At 39.9% G+C, this 19,425-nt stretch overlaps 4 protein-coding genes across 4 annotated transcripts in view; 2 read left to right on the top strand and 2 right to left on the bottom strand.

Annotated features, from left to right (window-relative positions):
* Nucleotides 1–255: 255 nt before the first annotated feature.
* Nucleotides 256–4,649, bottom strand: st3gal7 (ST3 beta-galactoside alpha-2,3-sialyltransferase 7). Its single transcript, XM_066692926.1, has 6 exons — nucleotides 4,420–4,649; nucleotides 3,961–4,087; nucleotides 2,996–3,324; nucleotides 2,477–2,663; nucleotides 2,042–2,197; nucleotides 256–1,966 (listed from the first exon to the last, which is right to left on the bottom strand). The coding sequence occupies exons 1-6, from the start codon at nucleotides 4,485–4,487 to the stop codon at nucleotides 1,730–1,732; spliced, it is 1,104 nt and encodes a 367-aa protein (XP_066549023.1). The 5' UTR covers nucleotides 4,488–4,649; the 3' UTR covers nucleotides 256–1,729.
* Nucleotides 4,650–4,683: 34 nt separating this feature from the next.
* On the top strand, nucleotides 4,684–11,432 carry ankrd2 (ankyrin repeat domain 2 (stretch responsive muscle)). The gene is made up of 8 exons (XM_066692928.1): nucleotides 4,684–6,795; nucleotides 7,868–8,023; nucleotides 8,362–8,469; nucleotides 8,727–8,825; nucleotides 8,911–9,009; nucleotides 9,122–9,220; nucleotides 9,666–9,764; nucleotides 10,162–11,432. The coding sequence occupies exons 1-8, from the start codon at nucleotides 6,673–6,675 to the stop codon at nucleotides 10,267–10,269; spliced, it is 891 nt and encodes a 296-aa protein (XP_066549025.1). The 5' UTR covers nucleotides 4,684–6,672; the 3' UTR covers nucleotides 10,270–11,432.
* On the bottom strand, nucleotides 11,354–15,818 carry LOC136715630 (hypermethylated in cancer 2 protein). Its single transcript, XM_066692923.1, has 3 exons — nucleotides 15,631–15,818; nucleotides 13,907–14,327; nucleotides 11,354–13,530 (listed from the first exon to the last, which is right to left on the bottom strand). Exons 2-3 carry the CDS (start codon nucleotides 14,322–14,324, stop codon nucleotides 11,915–11,917), a joined length of 2,034 nt encoding a protein of 677 aa, XP_066549020.1. The 5' UTR covers nucleotides 14,325–14,327; nucleotides 15,631–15,818; the 3' UTR covers nucleotides 11,354–11,914.
* Nucleotides 14,806–19,425, top strand: part of ddx21 (DEAD (Asp-Glu-Ala-Asp) box helicase 21) — an 18,854-nt gene continuing 14,234 nt past the window's right edge. Inside the window, exons 1-2 of the mRNA XM_066692922.1 lie at nucleotides 14,806–14,827; nucleotides 19,071–19,255. Of these exons, the coding sequence (XP_066549019.1) occupies nucleotides 14,821–14,827; nucleotides 19,071–19,255 (192 nt within the window). The 5' untranslated portion in view covers nucleotides 14,806–14,820. The remainder of the gene's footprint in view (nucleotides 14,828–19,070; nucleotides 19,256–19,425) is intronic.

Raw genomic sequence — 19,425 nt, 5'->3', positions numbered from 1 at the left:
ACTGTGCTAAACACATGATCAGCTGCCATAGAGTTATTGATCAGTTACATTATTTAAATTCAGTGCCTACTTTTCTTAACAGACCAGATTTCCATAATCCATAATTCCATAATCCCTTATTTACATCTTTAATCTGATTATGAGTATCCTATACACTCTTAGGGGAAAATAACATTTGCCAAAATATACAATTGTGTATAATATACAGTAAGTAGAAGCTTCAGCAACTTAAAAATGAGACTTTGGCACACTGACTGCAAATTTGAATTATTTAATATAATAAACAATACAAAAAAACAGACAGTATACAATTAGTTAATGCTGTACATTTTCAAAAGCTTTTTCTTTTGCTGTTTAAGTTTTGAATGTCTTAGTTATAAGCAAGGTTCAGAATATGGTCAAAATTGTATAGTCCTGTACTACACTCTAGCTGGTGATTGATACATGGTTCGAGTTTATTAAATTGATAGGTATCTGAGCGTCACTGTTTCAATATCAGTTATCTAAATACTGCCCTTGATTGCAGTGCAGTCAGATGACTATTTTCAGACCAGCTATTGAATTCCTCACAGTCTCATTGTAAAGTAACTCTTTTCAGTACAGCCCTTATTTTAACGTACCAATAACCTTATGGGCAAATTAGCACTAGCCATGGACAACTCAATGTTCTTTTATGTAGAGCATTCTAAAATATTGCTAATTTTGGTGCTAACTTTACATTTAAAAGAACTACAATAGAAAAAAACATTACAAAGATAATACATTTCCGAGATTAAATTGGAATGATTTTGAAGACTCTGGTTCCAAGTTCAGACTCTGTACAAGGTCACTGGAAACACGGTCCAGCTGGGGATAGCGGAGCACTTGGACATTTCCCTTAGTCTGCTGTCTCACTTTGACTTCACCGTGTTTTAATGAGACAATTGTTTCCTAGTCACAGTGCCATTTCATTATCAAGATTAACAACCCTTTATGTACAAAAAATATGTACTAGGCTTAATTTAATACCTTGGAATCCTTGAGTTACTGCTTCTCCCTTCCCCTTTATATACATGACGGGGACAAAGGGAATTTCAAGGTCATCAAGCAGCTGGTGCAGCTTCCTTCCAGATTCCTGTAATCTTGACACACTGCTTTCTGATTGGTTAGTGTGGTAAGATTGTTTTCTTTACTTGAATGATTGCTTTACTTCTACATAAACCAACCGGATAATGGCAACGGCTTTCTGTCATTATTAGATGATATATAATAATATTTATTTTTGGTTTAAATCTGGAGTGGCGGCTCGAGGTTTCTGACTGCAAAGCCTGTAGTTCACCTATAAATTTCACGGAGACGAAGTTATGGATGGGACGTACGGTCAGGCACTGTGCATTCCATGTCTGTGGTTGTGGAGCTTCTATTTATGTTTTAACCACTAAACCCCATGCACCGTGGCCTTGTGATATTCCTTCAGAATAGAGCAAGAGCTAATCCACACGTAGCAGCAATTAGACGCCACAGCTCTAGGAATTGTGGTTTGCAAATGTATCACTCCAAGATAGTGGGATCAGAGCAAAGCTATGGTTTAGGGGTTGTAAGGAACTCTGTGTATATCTTGATCTATTGAATCCATCTAAACTTGTTTGTAGGTATGCATACCAGAATTGTGTAACATGTCTTTTTTTTTTCCCCCAATTCCTAGCAGACAGGAATTGAGGGCAGCAATAAGTCTGACAGGACGGAGGGCTCAGCTCAGCCCTCCTGTGAGGTCATGCACTATGTTGGCTCTCACCAGCTCCCTCAGGAACACGTTCTCCGAGCTCACATCGTGCACAATCTGTAGCTTCATGGTGCCCATGTGTATAGATTCATAGTAGTGCAGAGGGGCATCGGGGTGCTGAAGGTCATATCCAAACCCTGCCAGGTTCACCTCGTCACATAGCCGTAGTGCCATGACAACCGCACACGTGCCAAGAGTGGGTACCTACCAAGAGCAAAGACGGGTTATAGAAAGTCATAGGTCTAGGAAAAGTTGACAAGATGGATGGAACCGGCTGACCTTGGGGATGCTCATTCCGATTGGCTGGTTGGAGTAGCCCTGCAGTGCCTGGCCTGTCTCGTGTACTATCTCGGGGTTCAAGATCCTGAAGCTCGTGGGCTGCAGTGGGATGGACTCCACCACTTCCTTCCAAAACCACAGCTTGGTCCACCAGCCCTACATAGACACTGAAAGTGAGTCCAGCACACCCTGTGGAAAATGATCTCTCATCTTTTAAAAAGGGATAAAATGGTTGATTCTGTGAAACACTTTGAAATGTAATTCTAAATATTCAATGCACTTTTCAGGTTTTAGTTTAAGTTATTCTCTTACTTAAAATATACTTAGACTGATTTCATGTTTCTATCATGACATGGTATACAAGTGTGCTGCCACCGTTTTGCCAAGATTTGCTCCTTCCTGGGAAAGATTTGAGACGTATGCAGTTGGACTCACCAGTGGCTCCTTGGCCACCACCCCAGCCAGCCAGTCCAGGTCGTAGCTCTTGAATACAACCAAGGCCACCAGCGAGGTGTTGCGGTACTCGCCAGGGGAGTGTGGGGCCCCCTCAGGGTAAGTCAGACGGATGGTGGTTCTGGAGCCAGCATCCCTCTCGAAACCAGACACTGGGGCATTGTTCATCCTGCCAGCAGTGAAGCACAACTAGAACAGTCATTCCAAACATATTGCAGGCTGCTTCAACAGGCCGAAAAGAACAAAGGGAATGATTCCTATAGTCAGTCAAGTTAATGCACTCTATAAGTGTAGCAGCTGCAGCTGTGATAAAGTAATGTCATATCCTGTACCATGGAAATACATGTAACATTTTTATTCCTAACAAAGTTTTAAGCATTTTAACAGTAATATAAAAGCAGCAGCACCATAATCAATATTTCAATAATCAACATTGTTTTTTCTCCTTCATTCGCATGCATTTGTTTTGAAAGATGATCCCTGGGGAAGGGCTATACTGACCTGATGATAACGTCGTGCTGATCAATACGAGTCCCGATGTGGCTCCCTCGCAGGACCCCCCCGCTCCCCACCACCACACAGCGCGTGCAGCCCCCAGCCCTTAGCTCGGGGGGCAGGCCTCTCTGGGGCAGGCTCCTCAGGGTTTCAGCTACCTTCTCTTCACTGCCCAGCAGGCCCAGAGGAGGGCGCAGCCGCCACTCACCCTGCCAGTGCTGTAGAAAGACCGGGACCCCCGTGGGCAGCTGCTCTGGGTGCACCACTCTCAGCCTCGCTGCGCTCCAGCCCGGGCGGCAGGTCCGAGACAGCAGACTGGCGGAGTGATTCAGTAACTACTGACCCAGGAGCAAAACACATGAATCAGAATGTGTTGTGACACAAGTTTCTTCCCTGATCCAGACGGCACACTTTATAAGCATCATCTGTTCCCTTTTCAATTCATATTAGAAAAGGGTTCAATATAGTTTTCTTTGACGTAGTAAATATTTTAAGATACATTTCAGTCATCTGATTAGGTCACTGATATGTTTTCCAGTTTAGTAATATTGCCATTGTATGATAAAGGAGCAAATGTTAAGGGAAGAGGGGAAGTGAAAAACCTGCAAATATGCCTAAAGATTAACAAAATTAGGAATTTATATCAGAGGTTTAAAATGAATTGAGGCTAACACAAGAGAGCATGAATATAGTTGTCTCTTAGATTGTCTTTGCAGTGTAAAACTGTCTTAGATTCTAATAATCCCACTGTTAATATTCTTCTGGTCTCAAGTGCCCTCTTGAGTATAATATAGTGAGCTAGTCTCCACAATTCAAAATATTGTCTGCCATTAATGAATTAGTCTTTAAAGTTACTCTTTTGCTGGGTAGGCTTTTTCAGTTAAATGCACCAGTGCACAGTGAAAAACAGTGGACTAAACTCCAGCTGTGTGTTTTATTGTGTTTTTGTAATGCCTGCTCTTGCTTTGTACCTTTTCTCGTCTCGCCTCCAGCTGGTCATCTCTCCAGATGTTTTGTTGCTTCGGGAAATAGGCCGGATAGAGAATCGCAGCATAACAACCAAGCAAGAGCAGCAGACTCAGAGAGAGGTTCTTCTCCCTAACACATGCACACAAATCACTTGTTGTTAACCCTATAATGGCTGATCCTCACAGACATCAATCAATCAATCAACAAATAAATACATATATAATGTTCATGCTATAATCCACAGGTTTATGTTTTAGAGACCCATCAATATCAATATCTACCCATAATTCATTTTCTGCTGGTTATTGTAAAAATTAAGTGACTTAATCATGAAATATTTGTATTACATTACTAATAACTAATAGTAATAGTGGTTATTGTATTATTAGTCATGATGGAGTTGTAATCAACCCTGTACATTGGTTTGAAATCTCAAAAATACTTTCACTCAATTCACTCACCTGCTCAGGAAGAATTCTTTGGGCTCTGCAGTTCTGAGTTTTCCACACACTCTCTCCGGGTCGTCCATCTCTAACAGGACATGCAGTTTTGTACTCCACCGACTCCTCCCAAAGAAGCTGACTTCTTCCTACCCACTCTGAGGAAAACAAATCTCAAACAAATATATAAAGTCTTCATCCTCACATACTTACTATTGTTTTACTCCGAATGGCCGTTGTGAGAGCTGTCCTGATAATTTTGAATGCCTTTTTGAACCATGGCAGCCTGGTAGTTAATGATTTATTGTGTGAAGCTGAAACAGGACTTTGACCTTTGCAAAGGAAAACAAATGACTGTCATTGATCATGGTCATTACAGTGTTGGTAGACAGAGTGGGTAATTTAAATAATCATCATATATGGTCATATAATATTATCATAACTAGAATTTGAAGTATCTGAAGACACCTGGTCTGCATGTGACCTATGGCATAAATGAAATATTGTAATGTTTATGGCTATATCAGTGATGGTTAGTGGCGTGGTCGAAGCAGTAATAGTTTGTAGGTTAGAGGTAGTAAGCATCCCTGACAGTGTGTGATAGTGAAGCAGTAATATAATGGCAGCTAGCTTAGTGTGTGTGACACTGCAAGTTCAGTTTACTGCAGACCTTGTTGTAATGTGCATCATCATCATCATCATAATAAATACTGGAAATAATTAATCTGCCTTAATACTCCCATTACTATTTGTATATTTTAAAATGTCTGTGCTATAATTGGATATTGACAAGAATCCAATTTGTTTTCAATTCATAAATGATTGTGAATTTATTACATGTCAAAGCAACGTTTAAAAATATCCGCCGGCTCTGCGCAGGGGTGTCGTAAAGCAGCGGGTGAAGGGTTACTGCTGGCCGGCCGTGGCAGCTGAGTGAGCTCATGACACAGGCTGCTGCCCACACCTGTCCCCCGGAGGGTCACCATGCCAGCCGTGCGGGCCGGGCGCATAAAACAGCGCTGCCGCCTCGGAGCCATTGTCACACTGCGCCGAAACAGCTGAACCACAGCGCACAAAACACGGCACACATACACGACAAGTCTTGGATGTTAGTTTCATTGTCATTTGGATGGCTAAATCGTATATTTAACAATCTACATACAATATCGAAGCCAGTGTTTTGCAAGGAGTCAAAGATGAGTGAGGACCAGCTGACAGATGAATGCGATGTAAGTTGGTAGTTTATTCTTCCAAAAATAAGAATAGTGAGTAGAACTGGCATGCGTTCTTTCAAATTCAAATCCCTGGCAGTGATTGTAATGTTTTTGACATCCATCAGAAGGCCAATACAAAGTAATCTTTCAATTTTGATGGACTGTAAGTGTTTACTTCTGTCGACAGCATGTGACAAATCAATATTATTCTGTGAAGTGCTGAGGACACCTAAAATGTCCCAAAATATTGTAAATTATGACACTTGTTTATCCTGCTTCCAAGAAGATGTGTCTGCGCATGTTGGTGCAATTTTAGAATAGGAAATTCCATGTTCATTCTAATATTCTGCACTGTTCCATTTTTACATAAAGTAAGCATTGATTTTCTCCACGATCTCTGAAATTACAAATATATAGATGTTAAGTAAATTAAGTAAATGTAAAACATTAAGAGGAATAACATTATCACTAATATAAAACCATTATCACGTATAGTCAAGAAAATGTGTTTTACAATACCTGATTCAACCTTACCTAATAGCCATTCTTTATTTCAAAGTAATCTGCCAGTCATTATTATATTGAATATAATGATACTTAAAATGACCCAGTATACAGACTCCTAATAATTGTGCTTGTCTAGGTGTGGCAAATTCTGCAACATACAGGTGAGGGCAGAAAAAGGGCAAATTCATTTATCACAGAGATTTTCTAGCAGATATTTAAACTTGTTTCACTTAATAATAACTTGTGACAGCTGACAGGTCCAAGACGGTACATTTGAGGATGTTTAGCATTCCTAAGCTGTGGTCATTTTTCTCCAGCCTCAATAAAAAGGAAACAACAACAACAAATTCTCCAGGCTGTAATTCATCATGTCAGCTTTGACCTTTGAAACATCTGATTATCGTGACCTTCCTATTCTATCCGATACACGCAAGGTTTGGTATTTCTAGCACACACCGGTTATGACTCCCTTCAGGTTCGGACCCTGACTGTCTCGCCATGTGTCCCAAAACAGATCATTTACAAAGATTGTACCATTTTCTGTGGAAAATGAATGGATTTTTTAACTCTCCTTTTTCAGATCCAGTCACAGAAGCAGGAGCTTGAGAAACTGCACACACAGGTGGAGGAAGACAATTACAGGGAGCCAAAAAGCAGATGCATAAAAAAAATCCAAGTAAAGCATTACACACTATGAATGATCTTCACAAGTTTTTTCTTGCATGGTCAAATTTCAAAACAGATAGACTTCAACAACAAAATCAGTTTTTTTTTTTTTTAAATGAAGTATGCATGGCTTTATTGAGGAATAATATTTTAATAATTGTGAAGTGACATTTGTCTTGGCTCCTTCAGTGGCTGTGCAGTGGAGAAGCAAAGTTAAAGTCTCTTTGGATAGTTTAGTCATTGCTGTGGTACCTCCGGTTTGGCTTAGCACTACATGGATCAGAGTTGCACAGACGTGTCATTTCGTGTTGTTTTCGCTGCCGCCAACCTTGCCGTGCTAAAAGCCTTCTATCTTTTGACTCCTGGATTTGAGGGCAGCTACAGATTATCACAGGGCATCACATTAACTCAACACCCTTCCTTCTCGTGTTTTACAAGCGCCGGAATGCTGTGCCGAGAAACGCTTCGTTTCATTAGAAGGGAAGGGGACAGAAATGACTGCAGTGCGAAACCCGTTAGTTAACCATAGATCCTGGGAAGTAAACAGGTGGCCACGTGTTAATTGAGGTGGTTGTCGGCAGTAAAGCTCTCTGCACATCACTCTGTCAGGAAGCAGGTGACCTTTTATTACACAATCGTCAGAATTCACAGCAGGTCACCCCAAAAAAGATAAGATAGAAAGCATTGTGTGGGCCTGGGTTAATGGTGAATGTTTCTCTGTGGATTTTCAAACAATGCATTGAGATTTTTTATGATTTTTCAGCATTCTGAAAGATGGAACATAAAATGTCTGGCTACAAATTGAATTATGTGAATGTCAAGACCATTTTGATCACACAAATTTGGATTTATATTCTAAACTAATAGACTATTTTGTTCCATGACCCTGAACAGTATTTTTAAAATCCCATTTCGCTGTTCTTTAAAACCTATTTAATTGTTTAAAGTGCCTATTGTTTGCCTGGCATTACTTTGGATTGTGCTACATTAAGGGGTTCATTGAAGGGATTTCCCAATAAAGGGTTGTTTACTGAACTAGTGAATTAATATTCAGTAGTTTAATCGGGCAGATCCTTCTTCAGGCTGAGGAGCGCGTGAGAAAGACCTCTTCAGATCTGCGCAGAGAGATCATAGATCTTGGTGGCATTGAGAACCTCATTGAGCTTCACAAGAAGAGAAAGAATAGGAAGAAGAAGGTGGCGCCCCCTCCTGGGCCAGAACCGGAGGTGCAGGAAAATGTGAGTATAAAGTTCTACAAAATAAGGTGGATAGATCTATGGAGAATAATCTAATTTTCTGTGTGGAGCATAAAAGACCAAAGCACACTATTACAAAAAAGATGGACTGTTAGCTCTCTCTGCATTTTTAATCAAAACCCATTGTCAAAACACCAGTTTAAAGAGACATTTAGCATTAGAAACACATGGAGAAGCATAATCAAGTATTGTTAATGATGGGAGTCATGCACATCCCAATAATTAATATGCACACTGGTGCATGGCCATCTTGTGCGTTCCTTAATTACTTTGTTTACTTAGGGTGCACTGGTCTTGACTCTTGTCTCTATGGTGTGTAGACTGGTCCTGTGGAGGCATCTGATTTCATACAGGCTGCAGTAGAAGGCAAGACCAAAGTGATTGACAGGTTTCTGGAGGATGGAGGAAACCCTGATTCCTGTGATGAGGTAAGATATCTGGCTTAGTTGTCACAGCTGCTCATAATGATAGACATATGTCTCCAAGTTACCCCTGTTATTAAACAAGAAACCAACTCTAGTCAGTCAGCTTATTGCAAGGGTGTCCCAACCCTACAAGAACAAAATATTGGGTTTCCTGAAGTGCACTGTCAAAATGTAAGCATTGTACACTTTCTAAATAAAAAATTGCCTGATGAAAATATTCTCATTAAGAAATATGAAGCTCTTGTGTAATTAACTTCCAGTTCAAAAGGACAGCGTTGCACAGAGCATCTCTGGAAGGCCACATTAAGATTGTCCAGAAGCTCCTGGACAAAGGAGCAGATGTCAACTTCAGAGACCGGGTGAGACGCACCTTTGTCTTCTAGTTTGTCCTCTGTAATCAGACAAAAAGTCAAAAGTCAAAGCTGACTGTCTGTCTTCTCTCAGTTGGACTGCAGTTGTTTGCATTGGGCCTGTCGGGGTGGGAAGCTAGAAGTTCTCAGGATCCTTCAAAACAGAGGGGCTGACCTCAACGTCAAGGACAAGGTGAGGGACAAACAGACTGCCAGGGTTGTGTGACAGGAGTTAAGTAGGTTTTTTTTAGTTTTTTCTTTACAAGTGTGCCCAGAAATAATCTGTCTCTTATTTCATTCTGCAGCTTCTGAGTACCCCTCTGCATGTGGCTGCCAGGACCGGTCGCTTCGATATTGCAGAGCATCTCATTTCCTGTGGGATCAAAATCAACTCCAAGGACAGGGTAGGCAGCACCTTTGTGTTAAAACTCTTCCCTATATATATGCTGCTTCCAAGCCAGCGTAAACTATTGTGTTTTGACATCTCTAAGCTGTTCATGAACCTTCATTCTGTATCTCTCTCTGCTCTGATAACTCTATTACCCCAGGTCCAGTAATGAAGGACCAGCAACATCATTATATTATTCCCAATGATTCTAACGCTCGTGTTGAGTCATATTTAAAGATCACAATGACTTCCAGTTCTTTGGGATTTACCTTTAGAGCTACACTGCCCAGTCATTCAGGCTAGGTAACCTTCCAGACTTCAATGAGGAGCCAAATGTTTTTGTGTGGTTTGTCAGCCAAGGATACATTTCAACCTCCACTTCATATTTTCCTTATCTATGCTGTTATCTAATCTTAATCTCCCTTATCCCTCTCTCTGTGTTCTGTGCTGTGTGAACCCAGGAAGGAGACACTGCTCTGCATGATGCAATCCGCCTCAACCGCTACAAGATCGTCAGGCTGCTTATACTTCATGGAGCGGACATGAAAGCCAAGAACGCTGTGAGTCTGAGCTGAGAATCACATCAGCTCCTTCAGCTAAACCTGCATGAAGTACTGCTATTCAGAGATTACTCCCAAAGCACAGTTTCACATTTAAAATAGATTACATTGTCTGCAAAATCAAACCATAAATAATGTCATGTTTTAAGTGTTGAGAATGTAACTGTTTGTAAGTGACCAGCTGCTAAACTCAGCTTTATTTCCTCCACACCCAATAGGTCCAGCTTACAGCACTGAAAATTAAACTGTACAATTATGATATGAATATCAGTATAATGTATTGTAGTAGAGACACATACAAATATGTTAGGACCAGTACACTTTGTATGGTAGATGTTCAGAAAGATAAATAAGTGTTTTGGGAAGTCTGAGGGGGAATCCTTGGTCTGTGTTCCAGGAGGGGAAGACTCCCACACAGCTGGTGCAACAGTGGCAGTGGGACACTAAAGATGTCTTGGAGAGGATGGAGCAGAGAAAGGATTCTGGGATGGAGAAGCAAGCGTAGTGCAGATCCCAGGAGGCCAGGTCACCCACTGTGTGCGTCTCACGGGAGAGCTGACACCTACACCAACTCTTGAACCGGAGAGGATATTACATTGTTATTCCTTCGGTTCCAGCACAGAGGTTTTCTTGGGAGTAGTGTGAGGGGTTTGAGATACTGGATTGTTTACCTGCTGAACCGTTTCAGTGGATGTTTGTATCACAGCTAATTTACAGAATTATGTCTGAAGATTATGGATCTTCAGGATGTTCACAACCAGCCTAGTCTAGCTTGTTACACAGTTGCCATCCATTAGGATAACCTAGTCAAACAGCAAACCTCCTGTGTATATATCATTTGATTTTCTTGACCTTCGCAAGGTCCCAGCCTGGGGTTCAACCCAATATTTCTTTGCCTTTGTTTGGGACCCCCAGGCAGTCCAGAAGTGAAGGGATATGGACCTGCTGCACCAACAGGCTGGCCCACAGGATTGGTAATGCTTCAGTATTTTTCAGATATGTCACTTGTGTCACAATATTATCACCTATTAAAATGTGTAGCATTCACACAAAAGCAAATATATTTAAATAAATACATGTATACATAATATCTGAAAATATTATGCTCCTGGAATTACTTTTCATTTTATCATTTTCTTTTTATAAACAAGAACCTTGCACAGTCCCTTCCTTATTGTTACTCACAAGTAGATACTATTTTTCTTTCAGATTACTTTTTATATTTAACAAATGAACAGCAAGCTGACTATTTGGTGAGCCTTTGGGATGTTTCCATTTATGTGTTTTATTATGGAAAACTCATTGACTGAAAGTAAACACACCACAGTGAAAAAAAAAAAGATCTGAGCGTTTGTTATCTGAATAGGGGAAACTAAAATTCAACATATAATTCACTTTCTCATTGGACACTGGCTACAAAAAATCCAAACTTCACATACTAAAACATTGTTGACTAAAAAGGTGGAACTTGCAATAATATTATAATTATACGTTGATGTCTTTAAATTACGGCTGGAAAAAATAGGAATGAGACATTCAAATTCAAGTTGAGGATTTGCTATATACAACATATATTGACAACAAAAAGCTTATATAACACTTTTTATTTTTTATTTCTTGCTGTTACAAAAGATTATATGAACAACAATGAATATAAATAAATATCAACATTTAGTCACAGTACCATGTTGTAAAATAAATTTGAAATAAACATCTAATTGTGGTATTGTTAAATGTTTTGTTTTTTATAGTCTTGTTATTTGGTAACATTGCATTTTGTATTACAGAACCATATAGAAAACAGCACCTTATTTGTGACCATCACAAATAATCACATCTAGAATCTCTGCAGAACAATCTGGCATTTTAGTTTATATAAACTCATTAAAGAGCAATAATTTAAATTCACAACACATCCACACAAATAATCCTCTGTAGAAAGCAGACCCCACCCAAGTAATAATGATTAAAAAAAACTTTTGACTCGCAAAATTGTATCTATGATATAAAAACAAGATTCAAGGTTAGGTGTCAAAGTCATTGTTTTTGTACCCGCTTCCACAGATATTGTTCATTTCAGTAGCATTTTAGCAACTAAGATTATTAAAATGTCAAGTTTGCTTATTGAGTTAGCCAGGACCTGCCCTCTCTCAGCCTTCATTCCCCCTTTGATGAACACGCATGTGCTCTATGACACGGTACTGTCTTGAGAAAGTCATAGGGCACTGAGGACAGGGGTAGGGCCGGACACCCAGGTGGGAACGCATGTGTCTGTTCAGAGAGCCTCGCTGGCTGAAATTTCTCTCACACACAGAGCACTGGTAAGGCTGAGCTACACGGGGCAGAGAGAGGGCTCTATAATTCACAGTGGTTTCCTTTGCCTGAACCCTCTGAAATAGGACGGCATTAAGGTTTGGTCGTGTGGCCCCTTCAACAGCAGCTTTTGCCAGAATGGTACTTCTTTCATTTTCAGAATCACTTGTTTCATCGCTTGTTTCCTTCAGAAGACAAATATAGGTCACTTGACCGCGGTAGGTCTGGACTTTCTGTTGTTGGCTAAAAACATCCTCCTTTTCTTTTTCAGAGTCCCTGTCATTTTCATGTGCATTTCTGCTGTCACTGCCCTGGACTCTGGCTGCTTGATTGTCTGTGTCAGTGGGATATTCACCAGTGTTTGTCATTGTGTTGCTTTCGGGAAATGATTTGATCAAAAACTTGAACTTTTCACCCTGGCAGTCATCCCTATGTTCCTTCTTATTACTGCTTTCTTTGATCTTAACTACAGGTGCCATCTTTTCAGGTGATTTAGTCAAAACAGACCATGAGTCACAAACAGAATTGGTAGTATTCTCCTTTGCTTGGTTGGCTTTACCGTTCAGAGTATAATTTGGGTTTGCAGATGAACAGTCAACGTGATAGTGACTTTTATTTATTGTATTACTTTTAAAAATTGATCCATTCAGAAAGCTGCAACTCTCATCCTTTGAAGTCACTGGATTGCCACTTACAATACTAGTACTACAGTCATCAGCTCCCGCCACGTGATTCGTGGAATCTGTGTCACTTTCAGTATCACTCATGTTTTCATCCGTGTGAAAACGATGGTGAATGCTTTCGTGAACGGGAGTCGATTCATTCTGGTTTACATTTCTCCCAGCACAACTTACAGTGGATTCAGCAAAAACATCATTGTCCACTGGGTTATCCAGTGGGTTATCACGATCACTGATGGCATCTGACATGGTAGGTGTGTTCATTATGACACTAAATGATTTTTCATCTTGAAAGTCTCTTGTGCTTTCATACAGTGCAGCAGTTTCTTCAATGGGAGAACAAGGGGGGGCACAATTTCCAGTGCCAGTCAAAACTGAAGGATGAATTGCTTGCTCCAAAATTCCTCCTCCAGAACAATCTGCCCCGTATAAACCATATTGTAATCCATAGTTTGGGTTTCCAGAATGACATACTGTTGATGGTTGATCACTGTGATCTGCCTCCTTGACTTCACTGCCCCCAAAGACCTCCTCCAGCACTGAACCACAAGCCCTGCTTTGAGCAAGAATCTCTGTCTCAGGGATGCGAGAGAGGATACCTCGATTTTCAGTGTTATTCGTGTGCCAAATTACAGGAACTACCTCACAGCTGGACATCAGTTGTTTGGCCGATTCAGATTCCTTATCGAGAGGTGGGGATCGGAGATTTCTTGCAATTTGCCTGTTCTCGAGCAATCGTCTTTTTATATGTGTTCCGTTTGTTTCCCAGTCAGCTGGCAGGGAAAATAAGGAGTGTTTAAATATGATTTTAAAATGTAGTTCAAATGTCTTGCATCTAATGTGATGCTGTTTGGCAATGATTCATCCCAAACAAAAATGTCACAAATTCAAGGCAGATTGAATTTGTGTTGGAGACTAACTCCCCACCCCCACCACCTTGTCTCAAATAGTGCTGAATGTGGCAAGCATGGGCATAGATAAATGCTGTTGCAATGATGGAATGGACAGACACAAATGGCGACGGACACAGGGAAGGATGGACAGCTCTAGTGACAAAGGACAGGACTGACAGACATATGAACATAGGAGCAAGCAGACATGCACACACATAAGCAGACTGTGTGTTTTTGTAATGTCATCACTCCTGACCTGCTCCCTGGTCCTTAGCTGGAGCTCTTTCTCCTTGTCCAGGTGACCAAGACAAAGCAGCATCTCTGTGTCTGAGAGCCTGCTGGAGTCCTCCCACCCCGAGATAGATCGCAGCAGAGCGTACCGAATCCTCCTGCTCGGGCGGAGGCAAGGTGCCAGTGTAGATAAACTCCAAGAGCAGCTCCATTACTTCAGGGGTGAGACTAGAGAACCCCAACTCCAACACCACCCCTTGAATACATAGAGATGCCAAGAAAGGGCTTGAAGCAGCCAGCACATTTTTATGGGCCGTGTAGAGTTTTTCTGGGTGGGGCTGTAGTCTGATCACACAGTCACAGAAGCGGCCTTCCATCCTCTGAGAGTTCAGCTCATTCAGCAGAGCGACTGCGTGAGAGGAGGGTGGGACTGGGCCGGCCATCGCCTAAACACAGCAACACAAATGGACAAATCAGGAAATGCCTACTGCAACAATGACAAAACAATATGATACTAATAGGCTTGCATCAGTAGCAGCAGCAGCAGCAGCAGCAGCAGTAGTGGTGGTGAATTATAGTGAATTTATCGGGATTTCAATTGAGTCTGGGCGTCGGGACCTGTCTTCTCTCCACCTCCACATGCGTACAACCACCCAGGCTAATCTGGCAGTCCGGAGCAGTAGTATACGTGCGCTCCCATTTGGAAAAGTGTCTTGGAAAGTGCGTGAGGCAGTCCCTGTTGTGACGTCAACGTCCCTGTAAGGGGTGACCCTGCCCTCTCTGACCGCCCCGTTCCAGAACCGCCAGCCCGCCCCCCGGTGACGCTTTATTCATAACTTCACTGCAACTGGAGTCGCAGACCCACGCACATGGCACTGCCCCTCTCTCCTCTCCTCCACGGATCCGTTACAGGAGATCTGTGCCTCTCGGTCAGGCGCAATGGAAAGTAAGTGATAGGCTCGTCATGTGAGGGGGATACAGGGAGCTTTTAACTGGCTCTAACCGACTGCAGCGGGTTTATTAAAAACACAGTTTGTCATAGCGATCTGCATGACCCCCCCATACTAATAAATACATAAAAACAATTTTAAAAATAGGTTTGGGTCTAATAGAAAAAATGGAACGATGCGATACGCAAAGACTGAGTAGCTTTAATTTAATTTTAATTTTGCTTAATTTAATTCATATTATTATTATTATTAATTTGTGTATTTAGGCTATTTATAGGCGACTCACAGTTTACATGAGCATTTCAAAAGTACAGTAATATAAATCAATACAGATTTCATGTTTTGGTATTACAAAAGTGCAGTAGTATAATCAATACAAGGTACAATGTATAAACATTACAAAAGTACAGTACAATCACAGTCATAAAAATGCAAAGCATACATGCCAGTTCCAAGAGGTAAACAAATATATCCTGTCATGCTCAACATACCATGTTGGTGTTTCTATTTCAATGTATAAATTGCAAGTAATATAACATTATTTTTGCAGGATTGAAAACATATCTCAAGTATAATGTATTGTTTTTAATCTAATACAAACATTTAACTAATATTTCCATCTTTTGAGCTCCTTACTGCATCAAGTAAATATCAGCAAGTAATACATTCTGGATGTATTTGATTAGACGTTATAATAGTAGTACTAGTAGCAGTATTAGTAGTAGCTAGCTAGTAGTAGTCGTAGCAATATAACATCATTTAGTAATTTATCACAAACGGAGATGTAAAAATGGTGTACCTGTATCTTTACTTCAAAAACAGTAAGTCGGCAATTTCAGTCTGTTTTGTATCAGCCGCTTGCAAATGAATCTGTAGTCCCACGAATGGGCAGTGTGCAGGTCTGCCAGTGGCTGTCCTTGGCTGTGTGAACGGGCACACTGTGCTGTGCCCATGCTGGATGCCCGGTCGGCGGGTGGGAGTTTATAGAGCCCCGCAGTACGTGCGGCACCGTGCGGAAAATCCCGTCAGCAGACACAACAGCTGAAGGGAGTCCCAGCTCTGACGTCACGACGCCCTCAACTCCTAATACAGTCTGTTCCCTGTCCCCTCCCGTCTGCTCCACACGCCCCTCAGCTCCCGGGCTGTAGTGTAACAGTTACTGTGCGAGAATAAATACATATATACAAATAGAAGTACATAAATACATAGACGATCATTGAATCAATTAAACAAATAAGTAAAAATGAAACTCCTTATGTTGATTTTGATAATAATAATAATAATAATAATAATAATAATAATAATAATGCCCACTTTGTATATCACAGTTAACAGCCTTAAACAATACTTAATAAATTAATGAAGCAGTCGCACTGCTGAACATTTAGATATAAATGTATTAAAACACAATGTCCTGAACATGTCTGGTCTGTTATCTTTTTTTTGCACTTGTGTGATCCAGCACGCAGTGTCCCTGTATTGGATCAGTATTTGTTCAGTGCATTGTTTACTTTGATTTCAAAGGGGAAACGTGTTCACAGATATCGGTTTTGAGTGCGCAGGGTACTCCGCCAGCCACGTACACATTGAAGCCCACAGTGATCTGACCTGCAGAAGGTGGGTAATACACTGGGAAATGATCGCTTATACTACAGATGACAACGTTTAAACCGTTACTTTTAATTTGAACAATTGGTCATTTTAACAATTGTTTCATTTATTCCCCCACTTAGGTAGCAAGAATGTATCTACTTGTAACCTACCACGTCTATGAGATGTTCAACTTCATTTACTCTGGATCATCGACAGGTTTAAAGGACCCAACACGAATAAAGACTGAAACGAGGCCTCATTTACTTTATTTTTATTTTTATTAAAAAGTAAAAATGTCACAGACGGTGAAAATCAGCTTAATTACACAAATTATTTTGATATTGAATTAACTATATATAGAGAGAGACAGAGAAGGCAGGACTACAGACTACAGTAACTGATACCAGGTGAGTGAGTTAGTGAGTGAGTGAGTGGAAAGTATGTAAAGTAAGGAAAGTATGTGAAGTAGTACAGTAAGGAAAGGAAAGTAAGTATAGTAAGGAAACTAAAAAGTAAGTAAAGTATGTTAAATAAGGAAGTACAGTAAGGAAATGATGTAAAGTAAGGAATGTATGTACAGTAAGTAAGGAAAGTATGTATAGTAAGGAAAGTATGTAAAGTACAGTGTGTAAAGTAAGTACAGTAAGTAAGTACAGTAAGTATGGTATCAAAGTAAGTATAGTATGTAAATTAAGGAAAGTACGGTAAGGAAAGTATGTAAAGCAAGTACAGTTTGCAAAGTACAGTAAGTATGTAAAGTAAGAACAGTAAGGAAAGTAAGTAGTATGTAAAGTAAGGAAAGTAAGTACAGTATGGAAAGTATGTTAAGTACAGGAAGTACAGTATGGAAAATAAGTTTAGTATGTTAAGTACAGTATGTGAAATAAGTAAATACAGTATATTAAATAAGTACAGTAAGTATTAAAATACAGTAAGTACAGTATGCAAAGTAAGTAAAGTAAGGAAAGTATGTTAAGTACAGAAAGTACAGTATATTAAATAAGTATCATAAGTATGTGAAGTACAGTAAGTACAGTTTGGTAAATAAGTACAATGTGTAACATATGTAGAGTAAGTAAGCAAAGTAAGGAAAGTATGTTAAGTAAGTATGTCAAGTACAGTATGTGTAGTATGTACAGTAAGTACAGTGTGTAAGTAAAGTAAGTACAGGAAAGTCAGGAGAGTAAGTAAATAAGTAAGTAAGTACAGCATTTTGACAGCTGGGGGAAGAGGAAGACCGAGAGATTTATTGATTAATCTTTGGTGCAGCACAGAGCTGTTTGAGTTAATCCTACAATGAATAAGCCTAGCCACAACTTTGGATCTGGAAGTGTGGATAGTTAAGATGAGCTTCAATTAATATAAATGCAGCAGTACTTATTATTTATTTATTTATTAGCAGACGCCCTTGTCCAGGGCAACTTACAAAATATAAGAGCAATACAAAGTGCAATAATACAGTGCAATTCAAGGCATAATACATTTTACAAATTCAGAATTTACACAAGTGCAGACAAGATGTTATGTCGAAGTTAAGAGCTGAGGGAGAGGGATCATAGGGGAACTCAAAATAAACAATACAAGTGCTAGTAATGCAAGGGCAAGAGTATACAATGCTTTCCCCTATGCTCCCTCTCCCTTAGCTCTTAATTTTGACTTAACATCTTTGTCTGCACTTCTCAGCTTTTACAATCTAGGATGTAAGACCTTATATATTGTTTACTGTATATCTTGTCTACACATGTGTAAAATGTATTATGGCTTGAATTGCACTGTATTATTGCACTTTGTAGTGCTCTTGTGTTTTGTAAGTCGCCCTGGACAAGGCCGTCTGCTAAAAAATAATCATAATAAAAATAAATAAGAAGTGCTGTGGCATTTATATTAGACTTTATGCTCACTGTAATCTGATAATTTGAGAAGTCCTTGAATGGTGGAAATTACATCTTTATTTTTCACTCAATTATTTGCTAGTATGTGGACATGTTGATGGTTTTGTATTCATATTCTATTATTATAATGTCTAATTACTTAAAAAATTGCAAAGACCAGCAGATACTAATGCAAACGTATTGATAGCTGAGGGAGATTCCATAACTTAAAGACTTTATATTAGGCTAAGGTTATAGGAACTTACACTTTGTTGTTTTGATTAGAATAAACATGATGTTTTGACAGTAACAAGTGAGCATATTGAATATACATGGATTAACAGTAAAGAGATTAAAACGTTATGCATTTCTTTACATTTGCACGTTGAATGTACGTGGGAGTACATTTTTTTAATGTGTGCATGTTTAAAACAAGTCACTAAGGCTTTCATTGAAACTGAAGTAACTGTGTACTGGGATTTACTTATTTTGACTGTGTTGGGTGTTACAGCACAATAACATCTAATCTAGTGTGGTTAAATTACAATTTTAAGTGCTTAGTTCAGTGCAGAAAAGTGTTTATTTTAGATGAGAAAGTTTAGTTTACCAAAGCTACGAGGTGCTGGAAAAGTTTTGACAATGCACCTTGAAAGTGCTTCAATTTGACTTTTGAAAAACTGACTTTTGAACAATGCGCTATGCAACGACTGGGTATTTCACGGTTTTGCACATAAACGGCGCGCTTTTTGACTCATCTGACTTTCCGTCGTTCTAGCGGATGTGCAGGCAGTGAGTGGCGACGCTCCTTCCTTTTTAATTTTGTGTCCGAGACGGCGAGTCATCTCCGTCTTTGGGAAGAACTTATCGGGGAAAATGCCAGGAAAACTTCTCGAAGTAACTGAAGATATCGAGATGGAAAACGAGGTGGAAATAAGCAAGGAGGAGAGGAAGTTACTCAAGGTATGTTTTGTTGATTAAGCGCCTCATGGAAATGCAACATAAACAAAGCCGGAGCAACATGGACGCCGAGCACATGCAGCTGTACACGTGTATGACATTTTAACAAGTACTTTTTTTATCGGAACAATTATTTATTGCTGGTTACATCGTCAGTCGTGACATTAGTAAAT

This window comes from Amia ocellicauda, chromosome 20, assembly GCF_036373705.1.
Source record: "Amia ocellicauda isolate fAmiCal2 chromosome 20, fAmiCal2.hap1, whole genome shotgun sequence".
In the NCBI taxonomy this organism is placed as follows: Eukaryota; Metazoa; Chordata; class Actinopteri; order Amiiformes; family Amiidae; genus Amia; species Amia ocellicauda.
This window is presented reverse-complemented; position numbering and strand designations above follow the sequence as displayed.

Excerpts from the sequence above, each read along its gene's own strand:
- st3gal7 (XM_066692926.1), bottom strand. The coding sequence starts at position 4,487 with ATGGACGACCCGGAGAGAGTGTGTGGAAAACTCAGAACTGCAGAGCCC. Across the intron at positions 3,325-3,960 it reads TGGAGGCGAGACGAGAAAAG|TTACTGAATCACTCCGCCAG; the intron begins GTACAAAGCAAG and ends CTGGGTCAGTAG. Across the intron at positions 1,967-2,041 it reads TCGGAATGAGCATCCCCAAG|GTACCCACTCTTGGCACGTG; the intron begins GTCAGCCGGTTC and ends TGCTCTTGGTAG.
- ankrd2 (XM_066692928.1), top strand. The coding sequence starts at position 6,673 with ATGGATTTTTTAACTCTCCTTTTTCAGATCCAGTCACAGAAGCAGGAG. Across the intron at positions 8,826-8,910 it reads ATGTCAACTTCAGAGACCGG|TTGGACTGCAGTTGTTTGCA; the intron begins GTGAGACGCACC and ends GTCTTCTCTCAG. Across the intron at positions 9,010-9,121 it reads ACCTCAACGTCAAGGACAAG|CTTCTGAGTACCCCTCTGCA; the intron begins GTGAGGGACAAA and ends TTCATTCTGCAG.
- LOC136715630 (XM_066692923.1), bottom strand. The coding sequence starts at position 14,324 with ATGGCCGGCCCAGTCCCACCCTCCTCTCACGCAGTCGCTCTGCTGAAT. Across the intron at positions 13,531-13,906 it reads AGCTAAGGACCAGGGAGCAG|CTGACTGGGAAACAAACGGA; the intron begins GTCAGGAGTGAT and ends TTTCCCTGCCAG.